Source organism: Arvicanthis niloticus, chromosome Y, assembly GCF_011762505.2.
Source record: "Arvicanthis niloticus isolate mArvNil1 chromosome Y, mArvNil1.pat.X, whole genome shotgun sequence".
Classification (NCBI taxonomy): domain Eukaryota; kingdom Metazoa; phylum Chordata; class Mammalia; order Rodentia; family Muridae; genus Arvicanthis; species Arvicanthis niloticus.
This window is the reverse complement of record NC_133431.1, coordinates 1,716,656-1,732,289: the sequence shown is the minus strand read 5'-3', so window position 1 is coordinate 1,732,289 and position 15,634 is coordinate 1,716,656. Positions and strand designations below refer to the sequence as shown.

At 38.4% G+C, this 15,634-nt stretch overlaps 1 protein-coding gene across 1 annotated transcript in view; it reads left to right on the top strand.

Moving 5' to 3' along the window:
• The window catches only part of LOC143437354 (uncharacterized), a 100,824-nt gene extending 85,662 nt beyond the window's left edge, over window positions 1–15,162 (top strand). The window contains exons 8-9 of the mRNA XM_076922147.1: window positions 2,240–2,852; window positions 14,034–15,162. Coding sequence (XP_076778262.1) covers window positions 2,240–2,852; window positions 14,034–15,162 — 1,742 coding nt within the window. The remainder of the gene's footprint in view (window positions 1–2,239; window positions 2,853–14,033) is intronic.
• Window positions 15,163–15,634: the final 472 nt, after the last annotated feature.

Sequence of the window (15,634 nt, the reverse complement as noted above, 5' to 3'; positions counted from 1 at the left end):
CTGTGAGTTCATTCTATCATTTTTGTTTCCTGCTTTATTTTTGTAGCAGAGTGAGGTTCTTAACATGTAACTTTTGCTGTCCTGAAACTCATTGCATAGACCGAGCTGGCATCCAGCTCAATGACATATACCTGCCTGTACCTCTGTGATTAAAGACATGAGCAAATACACACAGCTTGCCCATCACGTTTGTAGTTAGTAATTTTTCATCCAGCTTTTCAGATGTGTGCTCAGTACAGTTGATCTGTTTCCCTCTGCATATCTCTCTCAATTGCCATTTGTGTTGCAAGGCTATATCGTATTCTAAGGGTTCAGGAGTAACACAGGTGAACCCTGTGTCAAGGGTTCAAGTGTCAATATTTCAAGTTTCTTCTAAACTGACATAGTGATTATATTATAAATTGTGTGTCAGAAAATAAGTGGAGGAATCACCTGAATTATTTGATTATATTGTCTAGGAAGCATAACTTTACTTTGTATTGATGTCAGTATCATGCTTTGTGTTGTATACATGTATGTGATATTTTAGGAACCAGTGAGTTTCGATGATGTGCATGTGAACTTCACTGCAGAAGAGTGGAATTTGCTGGATCCTTCCCAGAAAAATCTCTACAAAGATGTGATGCTGGAGACCTACTGGAACCTCACTGCTACTGGTAAGACTGAAGTTTTTTTGCTTCTCAAAATAAGGGAAAAATGTTTCTGGGTTACTCATGATCATCTCTTATTTCAATAGAGAACAAGTAATATTGAGTTGAATAAATCAGGTTCATTGCTGTGAAAATTCAGAGTAACTTGAATTTTGCCTAATTCCAATACCATATCATTGATTTTCTTGTACCTTGGTTTTAGGCTATAATTTGGAAGTCCATCATACTGAAGAACAACATCAAACTTCTAGACATCATGAAAGGTATTTTTAGGGGGGAGGGGGTTTCAAGACAGGGTTTCTCTGTGTAGCCCTGGCTGTCTGGGGACTCACTCTGTAGACCAGCTGGCCTCGAACTCAGAAATCTGCCTGCCTCTGCCTCCCAAGTGCTGGGATTAAAGGTGTGCACCACCACCACCCAGCCATGAAAGGTAATTTTAATGTTTAGTCGAATACAAATATGCCTGTGAGGAAATTTTAATATGATCTGGATGCTCTAAAGGACAGCAAGTTTGTAAAATATGAGTCATTTTATTGTAGCTATGATTATAATATTCTCCCAAAACTATGTACCTCCATGTCAGTTATCTGATTGGTGTTTGCAAGGCATTTCTGTAAGCAAGAAGAGAAGGAAACAATGCCTTAAGAGATTCCTTTAATTGATTTGTATCTCCATTAGAGCTATGTTGTGGAACCACCAATTTGTATAGTCTCATAATATTTAGATGTTGCACATTGAATAGTGATAAACATGTATCCATAACCTTCTAATAATCAAATAGTCCATGATAAAGTTGGTAACACTCGTATTCTTATAGTGAAATTTTTAATTTTATTGTTTTGTCAGTTTATGAGAATCGAGAATGTTATTTTGGAGAAACATTAATCATGTCTACAATGAACAAAAAGTCAATGCATGTGAATTCAATGTGTAAACATTCCATTTGTTCTGCTTTTTTAATGGCGGTATCAGTTGTCAGAATGGATGAAACCATGTGAGCATAAGGGATACTAAAAAAAAAAAACAACCTCTGTCTATTTCACAACAATGAGAAGATATGTAGTATTCTGCCTTTGGTACACTTTCTGAATATGATAGGTGTTTACAATTAATTGGTTTTCTGACTTTACCCAAATTCACACTGCAGAAAATCTTTATGGGTACCAGAAGTTTGCACTTTTCCTGTTCATCCTGTTTCACAGTGCTGTTGTGGTGTGATGCACACTACAGAAAAAAACTAAGAATGCAATCAGAGTTTTAATGCTCTTAGTTGTTCCATTTTATTCTGACCTATGAATGCATCATGTAGAAATCTCATATAGAAAATGGATGTTATAAATGTGAGCCATGTAGTAAATGCTCTTACAATCACAGGTATTTTCAAGTACAACCCTGAACATCAAAGTGATAAAAGCATAAGATCTGAATGTTCTTTATTATGAGACCAACTGTAAAATTTATTCATAATGATAAAATGATTGATCAGGCTAATAAATGTGGTAAAGCTTTTACATGTGCCCATTACTGTTGCAGGCATGAAAGAAGTCATACTGGAGAGAAACCTTATGAATGTAACCAATGTGGTAAAGCCTTTTCATATCACAGTCATCTCCAAAGACATAAAAGAACACATACTGGAGAGAAACCTTATGAATGTGATCAATGTGGTAAAGCCTTTTCACGTCACAGTAGTCTCCAATATCATAAAAGAACACATACTGGAGAGAAACCTTACAAATGTGATCAATGTGGTAAAGCCTTTTCACAACACAGGAGTCTCCAATATCACAAAAGAACACATACTGGAGAGAAACCTTATGAATGTAATCAATGTGGTAAAGGCTTTTCACATCACAGTAGTCTCCAAAGTCATAAAAGTACACATCTTGGAGATAAGCCTCATGAATGTAATCAATGTGGTAAAGCCTTTTCACATCACATTAGTCTCCAATATCATAAAAGAACACATACTGGAGAGAAACCTTATGAATGTGATCAATGTGGAAAAGCCTTTTCACAAAACAATAGTCTCCAATATCATAAAAGAACACATAGTGGAGAGAAACCTTATGAATGTAATCAATGTGGTAAAGCCTTTTCAGATCACAGTGGTCTCCAAAGACATAAAAGAACACATACTGGAGAGAAACCTTATGAATGTAATCAATGTGGTAAAGCCTTCTCACGTCACAGTAATCTCCAAAGTCATAAAAGTACACATCTTGGAGACAAGCCTCATGAATGTAATCAATGTGGTAAAGCCTTTTCACGTCACAGTAGTCTCCAATATCATAAAAGAACACATACTGGAGAGAAACCTTATGAATGTAATCAATGTGGTAAAACCTTTTCAGAACACAGTAATCTCCAAAGACATAAAAGAACACATACTGGATAGAAAGCTTATGAATGTAATCGATGTGGCAAAGCCTTTACAAGTTCCAGTTATCTCCCATATAATAAAAAACCCATACTAGAGAGAAACCTTATGAATGTAATCAATATGGTAAAGGCTTTACACAACTGGGTCATCTGTAATATCATAAAAAACATACCAGAGAGAAACCTTAGATATGTAATCAATGTAGAAAAAATCATTTTTTAATTGAAAATTCTCCAAAGACATAAATGTTCACATACCGGAGAAAAATTTTGTGAATGTAATTAATATGGTAAAAGCCTTTTCAGAAAATTTTTGTCTCCAAAACCATAAAACAACCCATATTGGAAAGAAACCTATGAATGTAATCATTGTGGTGAAAGTGTTAAAAATTTTCAAAAACTTCTAGCATGCTGAGAGGAACCAAGATTACAGGTCAGCCCATTCGTGAACTCTGTGTTTCAGAAATTTGGCTGACCACAAGGTGGTTGAGTATGAATAGGCTGTTGAGAATAGACTATACAGAATATTCTCCCTGACTGTTACTTAGACCCTGTCACAAACTGAATAATGGGCTGGGACTTTCCACAGGTGCTTCCCAATAACCCCCTTGACTCCCCCTGGATTATGGTTTTTTTCTTGTGGCTTTGCCTTTAAATTCCCTGTGCCTCCAAAGCTCAGGGTCAAACCCCACAGACCCTGCATGGGTTCCGGGTCTTGACCTCAGCATGCTGGTCAAAATATACCTCTTGCTGATTACATCGACTTCTGTGTCTTGTGAGTTATTGGGTGACCATGAATTCCTGAGGCTTGGGTGGGGGGAGTTCCTCCCTTTTGTGAGGACTTTATAGTGGTAAAAGTCTTTCCATAAAAATTTTTTCCAAAACATAAAATAACAGGTATTGGACAGAAGTATGAATGTAATCTTTGAACTAAAGCCTTTGCATGTCCCACTAATCTCAAAAACATAAAAGATCCCACATTGGAAGAAACCTCATGAATGTGATCAATGTGGTAAAGACTTTTCACAACTTTAGCATCTCCATTACTATAAAAGAACAGGTACAGGAGAGAAACCTCATGAATGTAATCAGTGTTGTAAAGCATTTGCAAGTCACAGTCATCTGCAGTGACAGGAGAGATCACGTACCAGAGAGAAACCTGCTTGAATATTAACAATGTGGTAAAGCCTTTGCATGTCATAGTTCTTTACACACACACACAAAGAAATCACACTGGAGAGAAGCCTCATTAATGTAATCACTGTGAAAACAACTGAGAATTCACTTTTATCTGCGACTATATAATAGAACACATTCAAGAGAGTGACTCAGTGTCATCACGGTGCGAAGCCCGTACATGTCACAGGCATCAGCAGATACATAAAAGAACACATACTGTAGAGAAACTGCATGAATGCCATGAATGAGGTAAAGTCTTTGCATGACAGTGTACTCTCCAAATTCTTCAAGTAACACACTTTTCAGAGAAACCTTATGAATGTAACAAACGTGGAAAAGTCTGTGCCTATCACTGTAGTCTCCAAAGACATAAAAGACCACAAATTGGACAGACATCTTGTGAATGTAGTCAAGTTGGAAAATCCTTTACATGCTACAGTATTCTCTGCATAGAAACATCAACACATACTAGAGAGAAACCTTCTGAAAGTAATCAATGTGGTAAAGCGTCTACAAGTCCTATTCATATTTAAATGCATGAAAGAATTCATAGTAGAAATAAACTGTGGTGATTTAAATATGCTGGTTTCTAAGAAGTGACAATATTAGTATGTTTGGCCTTGTGGGAGTAGATATTACTGTTTTGAAGGAAGTGAAGTCCTAGGGTGGTCGTCTTTGGAGCTCCGGCCAGTAAAAAACAGACTCTCCTAATACTCAGCTGGAATACAGTCTCTTCCTGACTGCCTTCTCATGAAGATGCAGAACTCTCAGCTCCTTCTCCAGCATCATGGCTGCCTGCATGCTGACATTCTTCCTGCTATGTTGGTCATGAACTAAACACTTGAACGTGTAAGACAGACCAAATTAACTATTTGCCTTTAAAACAGTTGCCTTGATCACAGTGTCTCTTCTTAGCAATGGAAATTCTATCCAAGACAGAAGTTGGTATCCCAGACTTAAGTATTCTTATTGGTAGGCCTGACCATGCTTTTGTGTAAAGCAATGTGGGTTTTTAGACTTTGGATTTTTACATGCATTAAGTGGAACTTCATGGGCCATGCTAATAGAACACATATGTACTAAGGGTTGTTTGAACTTTGTATATAGTTTTTTAATGCTTTGCTGAAGAATGTTGTTGTTTTTCGCTCTCATCTGAAAATAAAGAGGTCTGTTTTGTTAATTGCATTGACAAAGGAAGTCTCAGGAAAGCCAAGCATAGCCTTTGGCCTGTGTTTACTCTCATGGTAATTGTTTTGATCATGCTTAGTAAACTTAGAAAGGAAAAATATGAAATGTTAGCTTCAAAGAGAAAATCTCACCAGGAAGTTGAATGAAGGTATATCCTGTGATCAAAGACACACAATGGTATTAAAGAAATGGTGATATTATGGCAAGATTCCGTCCACCTACACATATGGATGTGAAATTGTGTGGATGAGAACTGTATAATGTTAGGCATTATTATTAACTGGTTTATTGTTTTTATGTGGACATAAGGGAATACAAGTATGTGTGAAATTGACAATTGATGGATTGTAATTACTATACTGGGTTTTCAATTTAAAGTCTAAAAGGATATAGGATATACTTAGGTCCACGCATGGTGGTACACACCTTAAATTCCAGGAGATGAACATCAAGCAGATTTCTGATTCAAGTCACCCTAGTACAGAACAAGTTTTAGGTAATGAAAACTTAGGTATGGGCAAAGTGTTACACATATATTACTCAACATTCAGAAGACAGAGCCATGCAGATTTGAGTTCAAGGTTTATCTACAGAGCAAGTTCAAGGACAGCCGAGCTTAGGCAGTGAAGTTGTTGAAAAATAGAAAGCTGGTGATGAAGCAATAGAAGGGGCCATGTTACAGCCCCAGCAAGCAGAGAAACTCAGCTGGTTTGTCCATTTGGCTCTGCTTTTAGAGGAAATAACAGAAGGGACGACTGAGACAAATGAAGCTGGTTGCTGTAGTTAAAAAAAATTAGTGGGCATGAAGAAGAAACCAGCATCACTGAGGTGAAATCTTCTGGTAAGTGTTTTCTGAGAGGAGAAAGAAGTTGTATTCCAGAGGTGGCCAAGGTTGTACCTTGTGCTGCAGCTTGACTCAGTCCTGTGTAAGACTCACCCAGGTGGCACTGGTTTAAGGCATGAATGTTTCATGCAGTGCAGCTAAGGCTTGGCACCATGAAGGGAGCATGAGAGGAATGCAGTCAAGGCTGTTTGTCACAGAAGAACTCAGCATGTTGAAGATGTCAGTCCCATAGGATGAGCAGAAATCATGACCGGAGCTGCTTCCAGGTACTGTGGCTGTGAGACCTATGGACACACCCCCAGTCTTGTAGGAAAAAGAACTATATCACCTTGGGCGTTGTTATTGAAAGACCCCAGGAGGGGAGACCCTCACTCTAGTCTCCAATAACTGGCAAGACAGCAAGAGGCTTTATTTCAGGAATCATCCAGCTGAGGTCGAGACTCAGAGCAAGGAGTGTCGACCTCGAGGCCAGGGGGAGAAGGGTATTTAAAGGAAAAAAACACAAATCAGGCAGATTAGGGAGAAAACAAGAAAGGGTATCATAAAAATAGTTGAAAGTTTCAGTCCTTAATTCAGTCGGTCATGTGGGAAACATCATGTACATGTTTAAATCTCAGGAGATGAGCGTCAAGCAAATCTCTGATTCAAGTCATCCTGATACAGAACATGTTTTAGGTAAATAAAATCTTAGATACACACAAAGTGTTACACATGTATTACCCAGCATTCTAGAGACAGAGCCATGCAGACCTCTGAGTTTAAGGTTCATCTACTGAGTAAGATCAAGGACAGCCGAGCTTAGGCAGTGAAGTTGTTGAAAAATATGAAGCTGGTGATGATGTACTAGAAGGGGCCATGTTCCAGCCCCAGCAAGCAGAGAAACTCAGCAGCTTTGTCCATGTGGCTCTGCTTTTAGAGGAAAGGATAGACAGGGTGACTGAGACAATTGATGCTGGTTGGCTGTAGTTAGAAAATTAGTGGTGATGAAGAAGAAACCAGCATCACTGAGGTGAAATCTTCTGGTGAGTGTTTTCTGAGAGGAAAAAGAGGCTGTGTTCCAGAGGTAGCCAAGGTTGTCCCTTGTTGTGCACCTGGAGTTGATCATGTGTGAGAATCACCCAGGTGGTATTGGTTTTAGGCATAAATGAATCTCATGCAGAGCAGCTAAGGCTTCGCCCAGTGAAGGAAGTGTATGAGAGGAAAACAGTGAATCCTAGTCACAGGGGAAGAGCCCAGCATATTGAAGATGTCAGTCCCATGGGATGAGCAGAGAAAACAGCAGCAGCAGTAAAGTGGAGTCAAGCAGAACCTAGAGTGCTATAGATGGAAGAGCTGGAGAAGTGACCCAATCTCTTTTGAGGAGCACAGATGATCATGTGTGGATCCAAAATAATGGAAAAAGAAGCTATAATGTTGAAGTTACCTTTGAATCCCTAATATTTTGAGATTCCAGTGCTGTGAGGTAACTGCTCCAGAAAACAGTTTCAGACAGTGCAGTAACAGATAGGGATGTAGGTCTTTGGACAAAGTACCTTTTCAACTGCCACACATGGCTTTTGCTTGAAAAGGAGCATCTTTCAATAATAAGGACCTCAGGCACAAAGATGAGTTTGTAAAGCCCAATTAATTCTGTTTCTGAGAATGCACAAAGTCCACTTGAGCAAACATCCTATGACAAATCCTGCTTGTCAAAAGCCAGTCAAAGTACAACTGCAGGGTTAAGCTACATATTGATAACTAATACACCTTACAGAGAAAAAGTTAGCCTACACATCATGGTTGACAGATGATTTTACCCACTTGGTTGGTTCCTGCAGATTATGCCAGTCATGCAGCTTTTAAAATATTAAGTTGCTGGCCTGTGTGTTAATGTCCCAATCTTGCTGTAACTGCAATAAATACCCAGCGCCCCTAGACTTGGTCTCTCAGATTCGATCGCATGTGAGGCTGACTGGTGAGAATCCTTATTACAGAGCTCATAATAAAGACCTCCATGTGTTTGTGTTGCAATAGGCTCCTTGTTGGTTGTCGGCGTCTCTGTGACTTGGACATAACATCTTAGTGCATTGACTGGAAAGTCATAGCCCTGAAGTGCTTCAAAGATGTTCCAGAGACTGGTATAGTGGACAAGGTTTCTCTGGTATTAATTTCTGGGAAGGTTAGAGCAGACTTGGAACCCTGCTACAGGGCTCACAGCTGCCATCCTATCTTCATTTTCTCCTCTGTCCAAGTGGAAGAATCTACTGGGAAGCCTTTACCACTCCCTTGTGGCTGGCTATTTTTTGTGTGGAAGTTTGTCATTCTCTCACTGAGGAAATAAGACAGATTCCACCCTAATGGATTTAGTTACTAGCCCCACACCTTGGGTTAAATCCTTCTTAACAACAGGACCTAGACCCATTGACCAGTTCATGACAGAGAGCTCTTCCAGACAGCATCTAGGTCAAAATCAGGCTCGGCCTACCTTGTTTTACAAGGTAGAAAGACAATGACCTCATTTCCCACCTTCTGAACTACCCTCTGCACAGTTCATATCTGAGTCTGTAGTTTTTAACTTGGAGCTGTCATGAGATGGAAGGTCATTGTTCATTGATTCTAACAAATTTAGCATATCTTCCTTGGGTCAGAGATCCTGTTCTTTGTGGTGATCATTTCTGGGTCTGTAAGATAATCTGCTTTTCTGTGCACCTTCCAGCTGTTTTAGCCACATCTTTGGTAGCACTGGCCTGGGAACCCAGGGTTAAAGATGCTCACCCCAGGTCAGCACATCCTCTGAGCTCCCCATTCCAGTATATCCTTCCCTGCTCTGAGCCAGGTGCACTTCCTATTTTGTCCTTGTTCAGCCAAAACTCCAAGTCCCTCGTGGGGTGGCAGGAGCTTCTGTATTGATATGGTTAGCTCATTGTTTTTGTGTTGTAACAACTTCCTCATTTATTATTATATCTGTGTCATACTTGTTTTCGGTTCTCAGCATTTCAGAGCTACAGTCATCTGAAGGAACCTCAATTGAGGGCATGTCCTCATCAGGATGGCTGGTTGCTATGTCTGTGAGAGATAGTGTTGATGATTGTTTAGGAAGACTCTTCTATGCCGGGATGTGATGGCGCACACCTTTAATCCCAGCACTTGGGAGGCAGAGGCAGGCGGATTTCTGAGTTTGTGGCCAGCCTGGTCTACAGAGTGAGTTCCAGGATAGCCAGGGCTACATAGAGAAACCCTGTCTCGAAAAACCAAAAAAAAAAAAAAAAAAAAGGAAGACTCTTCCACTGAGGGTGGCAATATCCCTAAGCAAGTGGTCCTGGGATGGATGAGAGAGCTGGCTGTGCTTGAGACAGTGACCAAGCAAGAGAGCAAGCCAGGAGACAGTGTTTGTCCAGGTGTTTTGCCTTTAGTTTCTAATCTAAGCTCTCAAAATGATCGACTGTGATCTGACAGAACCATGTACAACAACCACTTATTACCTGAGATGCTTTTGCTTAGAGGATTCAATCACAGCCGCAGAGTAGCAAGTTAGAACAACATGGTATCAAAGTGTTATTTTACTGTTGGACGAAATCTGTATTGTAGATTGTATTCTTGTGGACAAGAACAAATTTTGAGTAAAAAGGTATTTGGATTGGTTGTTGTCTCTAAGGCTCCACTGGGGGTCCTGCCTGACTGCAGATGTGGCCTCTTCAGCATCCATATCTTACTGCTATGCATCTCAGGTGTGATCAACTCCATAGTCTCTTACCACACATGTTGCTGGTTCTTCCCGATTCCCCTTGTTATATGCTCTCACATCCAATTCTCGCTCTTCCATCTGCCTCCTATGACTGTTTTAGTCCCGCTTCTGAGTGAGACTCAACCGTGCTCATTTGGGCCTTCCTTCTTCTTTAGCTTCTTTGGGTCTAAAGAGTGTATTGTGGGTTTCCTTTTTTTATGATTATTATTCACTTGTAAGTGGGTACATACATCTATGTGCTTTTAGGTCTGGGTTACCTCACTCAGGATAATAGTTTCTAGTTCTATCCATTTGCCTTCAAAATTCATGATGTCCTTGTATTTTATAGCTGAATAGTTTTTCCTTTTGTAAATGAACCTAATTTTCTATATCCATATTTTGGTTGAGTGACATCTGCGATTGTTCCAGTTTCAACCTGTTATAAATAAAATGGCTATGAACTTTGTGAAGTTCCTACCCTAGGTCTACTGCCTGCACAGAGTCCCTCTATCTAATATCCTCTGTTTCTCCTTTGTGAAGGTGTGGGCCCCTGGTTATCTCAACACCACAGTGTATCAAGTCTCTGCTGGGTTAAGTTCATCCTTTCAATTGAAGCCAGACATGACAGCCCAGTTCAGGGAGCAGATTCCAAAGATAGGCAGCAGCTTTAGGCACAGCCCCTGCTACAGTTGTTGGAGGACCATCATGAAGACTGAGCTACACATCTGCTACATATGTTCTAGGGGCCTTAGTCTAGAATGTGTGTGTTATTTGGTTTGTGGATCAGTCTGAGTATCCTCAAGGGTCCAGGTTAGTTGAGACTGTTCGTCTTCCTGTAGAGGAGTTCCTATTGTCTTCAGGGCCATCAATCCTTCCCGCAACTCTTCCATAACAGTCCCCAAGGACCATTCAATGTTTGATTATGGTTCTATGCATCTGTTTCAAGTCAGCTGCTGGGTGGAGTCTCTTAATGGACAATTATGCAAGGCTCCTGTGTGGGAGCATAACAAAGTATCTCTAATAATGTCATGGATTGGTGTTTGTCTATAAGGTGGGTCTCCAGTTGGGCAAGTTTTCATTAACAATTCCCCCAGTCTCTGCTCCAGCTTTACCCCTGCATTTCTTTTAGTCAGGACATATTTTATTCTATGTGTCTACTGTGTTGTACTTGAAACTGATTCTTCAGCTTTCTTCTCATGTTCCCATACATTCCCCAGTTAGTCTCATTCTCTAATTCCCATAAGATACAGTATAAACATTTGCTATTTCATCCTAAGCAATTTTGCAAGCCTGGTGGTTTTATATTTTTAACTTTATATCTTTTGTTTATTGTTTTTGTAACTAAATTTCTCTGGAAAGCCCTTCCTGTGCTGATACTAGATATAGAAACCACAGAAGCCACCTGACCTCTTTTTTGTAACATAGGCACATGCTTTTGTGCAGCTCTTCATCCACATCTTCAATTTTAAAATTAGGCAATATATATATATATATATATATATATATATATATATATATATATATAATTATATATATAATTATATATATATATTATATATATTACATAATATATTATATATTATATATAATATATTATATATTATAATATGTTATATATAATATATTATATATTATATATATATATATATATTATATCCTATTTCTCTGGATGACATATGTTCATGATATCAATACTGCCTGAGGCGTCGGAGTCATTGGATTCCAGGTGTATGTCGTTCTGCCTTACTCTTGTGTTTGTTCTGAAAAATTTGGAATAAATAAAAGTATTGTGCCTGTGTGCATGAATATGAATATCACGAGTGCCTCATCTTTACTGTTGTCAGAAGATGCCCTCAGTCCTCTTGATCTTGAAGAAATGTGTAGTTGTTGATCCCCATGTAAATACTAGAAATTGACCACCATTATGTGGAAGACCAGCAAGAGCTTTCCACTCCTGAGCTATCTTTCCTGCTCTATGTTCCACAGTTTTGATCAACATATACATTACTAATATTTTCATCTGTCCATTTTTAACTGTTTAAACATGCATTTCCTTCTAGTAAAATTTATTAATGTTGCTGTTTAAACTGGTTCACTTCATGTTTTTAGAAGATGAAAACAGAACTGAAGTGAATCTATAATTCTTCATAGGAACTTCAGTAAAGAACTGTGAGTTCTCTCTATCATTTTTGTTTCCTTTGTTGACTTTTACAGGGGAATGAGGGTCTTAATATGTAACTTTTGCTGTCCTGCAACACATCACATAGACCACACCAGCATCCAGCTCACTGACATACACCTGCCTGTACCTCTGCGATTAAAGACATGAGCAAATACACGCAGTGTGCTCGTCAGTTTTGTTGTTAGTAATTGTTCATACAGCTTTTCAGATGTGTGCTCAGTACTGTTGATCTGTTTCCCCTGCATATTCCTCTCAATTGCCATTTGTGTTGCAAGGCTATATCCTATTGAAAGGGATCAGAAGCAACAGAGGTGAAACTTATAATTCAATTTCCTTCTAAAATAATAGAATGATTAGACTGTAACTTCTGTTTCAGGAATTAAGTGGAGGAAGCACAAGAATTACATTAATAGATTGCCTAGAAAGTATCCATTTATTTACAGTGATGTCACAATGATGCATTCTGTTGTACACATGTATGGGATATTGTAGGATGCAGTGACTTATGAGGACGTGCATGTGAACTTCACTGCAGAAGAGTGGAATTTGCTGGATTCTTCCCAGAAGAATCTCTACAAAGATGTGATGCTGGAGACATACCGGAACCTCACTGCTATAGGTAAAACTGTGAATTTTGTTTTGCTTTTCAAAATAATGGAACAAGTGATTCTTGGTTATTGATGATCCTCTGCTATTTCAATTGAGAACAAGGAAGATTGAGCTGAATAAATCAGGTTCAGTGCTGTCAAAATTCACAGTAACTTGCATTTTACCTAATTTCCAATACTATATCATTCATTTTCTGGAACTGTGTTTTAGGTTACAGTTGGGAAGATCATCATATTGAAGAACAACGTCAAGGTTCTAGAAGGCGTGAAAGGTAGTTTTCATGTACAAGCTGATACAAATATGCCTGTGAGGAAATTTTAATGTGTTCTGGAAGCTCTAAAGAAAAGCAAGTGTGTAAAAAGAAATCAGTCCTTTAAGTATATCTATGATTAGAATATTCTCATACAGCCATGTTCCTCAATGTCAATTATCTGATTTATGTTTGTAAGCCATTCCTCTATGGAAGAAGACATGGAAACAATGCCTTAAGAGATACCTTTAATTGATTTGTAGCTCCATTAGAGCTTTGCTGTGGAACTACCAATCCAAATAGTCTCATAATATTTAGATGTTGCACATTGAATAGTGATAAATGTATATCCAAAGCCATCCAAGAAGCAATAGTCCATGGTAAATTTGGTGATACTCATATTCCTGTAGTGACATTTCTAAGTTTATTGAGTGGTCAGTTAGTGACAGTGAAGAAAGTTGTGGAGAAACCTTATTCTATATACAAAGAACAAACTGTCAAATCGTGTGAATTCAATATGAAAACCTTTCACCCGTTCTTCTATTAATGAGTATATCAATTGTCACAATAGATAAAACCTTGTGAGCATAGGGATGTTGAAAGAAGCAATGTACCTCTTTCTACTCCAAAAAATGAGAAGATATGTAGTATTCTGCCTTTGGTAGACTTTCAGAATATGATAGACATTTGCAATAAATTGGTTTTGTGACATAACTGGGGACATCCCCAATGTCACACTGCAGAAAATATCTATGGGTACTAGAAGTTTGGAAATTCTTCTGTTTGTCCTGGCTCACAGTGCTGCTGTGGTGTGATTCACACTACAGGAAAAACTAAGAAAGCAATCAGTATTTTAATAGTCTGATATCTTCAGACATGTGAAATACATCATATAGAAATATAGAAACCGTGAACATCAAAGTGATAAAACCTTAAGATCTGAGTGTTCTTTATTATTAGAAAAACTGCAAAATTTATTCATATTGGTAAAATGATTGATGAGGTAATGAATGTGGTAAAGCTTTCACATGTGCCCATTATTGTTGCAGGCATGAAAGAAGTCATACTGGAGAGAAACCACATGAATGTAATCAATGTGGTAAAGCCTTTTCATGTCACAGTCATCTCCAATCTCATAAAAGAACACATACTGGAGAGAAACCACATAAATGTAATCAATGTGGTAAAGCCTTTTCACGTCACAGTGGCCTCCAAAGACATAAAAGAATACATACTGGAGAGAAGCCCTATGAATGTAATCAATGTGGTAAAGCCTTTTCATGGCACAGTCATCTCCGCTCTCATAAAAGAACACATACTGGAGAGAAACCTTATGAATGTAATCAATGTGGTAAAGCCTTTTCATGTCACAATGGTCTCCGATATCATAAAGGAACACATACCGGAGAGAGACCTTATGAATGCAATCAATGTGGTAAAGCCTTTTCAGATCACAGTACTCTCCAATATCATAAAAGAACACATACTGGAGAGAAACCTTATGAATGTAATCAATGTGGTAAAGCCTTTTCATGTCACAGTGGTCTCCGATATCATAAAAGAACACATACCGGAGAGAGACCTTATGAATGTAATCAATGTGGTAAAGCCTTTTCATGTCACAATGGTCTCCGATATCATAAAGGAACACATACTGGAGAGAAACCTTATGAATGCAATCAATGTGGTAAAGCCTTTTCAGATCACAGTCATCTCCAATATCACAAAAGAACACATATTGAAGAGAAACCTTATAAATGTAATCAATGCGGTAAAACCTTTGCAAGGCCCAGTCATCTCCAAAGACATAAAAGAACACATACTGGAGAGAAACCTTATCAATGTAATCAATGTGGTAAAGCCTTTTCATGTCACCATAGTCTCCAATGTCATAATAGAACACATACTGGAGAGAAACCATATGAATGTAATCAATGTGTTAAAGCCTTTTTCTCTCAGAGTGGTCTCCGATATCATAAAAGAACACATACTGGAGAGAAACCCTATGAATGTGATCAGTGTGGTAAAGCCTTTTCAGATCACAGTCATCTCCAATATCATAAAAAAACACATACTGGAGAGAAACCTTATGAATGTAATCAATGTGGTAAAGCCTTTTCATATCAAAGTGGTCTCCAAAGACATAAAAGAACACATACCATAGAGAAACCTTAGTTAGGTAATCAATGTGGAAAAACTGACAATTCACTTTTATCTGCAACTACATAATAGAACACATTCAAGAGAGTGACTCAGTGTCATCAAGGTGCTAAGTGCTTGCATGTCACAGGCATCACCCGATACATAAAAGAACACATAATGTAGAGAAACTGCATGAATGCCATGAATGAGGTAAAGTCTTTGCATGACAATGTACTCTCCAAATACTTCAAGTAACACATCCTTTAGAGAAACCTTATGAATGTAACAAACCTGGAGAAGCCTGTGCCTATCACTGTAATCTACAAGGACAGAAAAGACCACAAATTGGACAGAAATATTGTGAATGTCCTTAAGTTGGAAAATCCTTTACATGCCACAGTATTCTCTGAATACAAAAATCAACACATACTAGAGAGAAACCTTCTGAAAGTAATCAGTGTGGTAAAGCATCTGCATGTCATAATCATGTTTAAATGCATGAAAG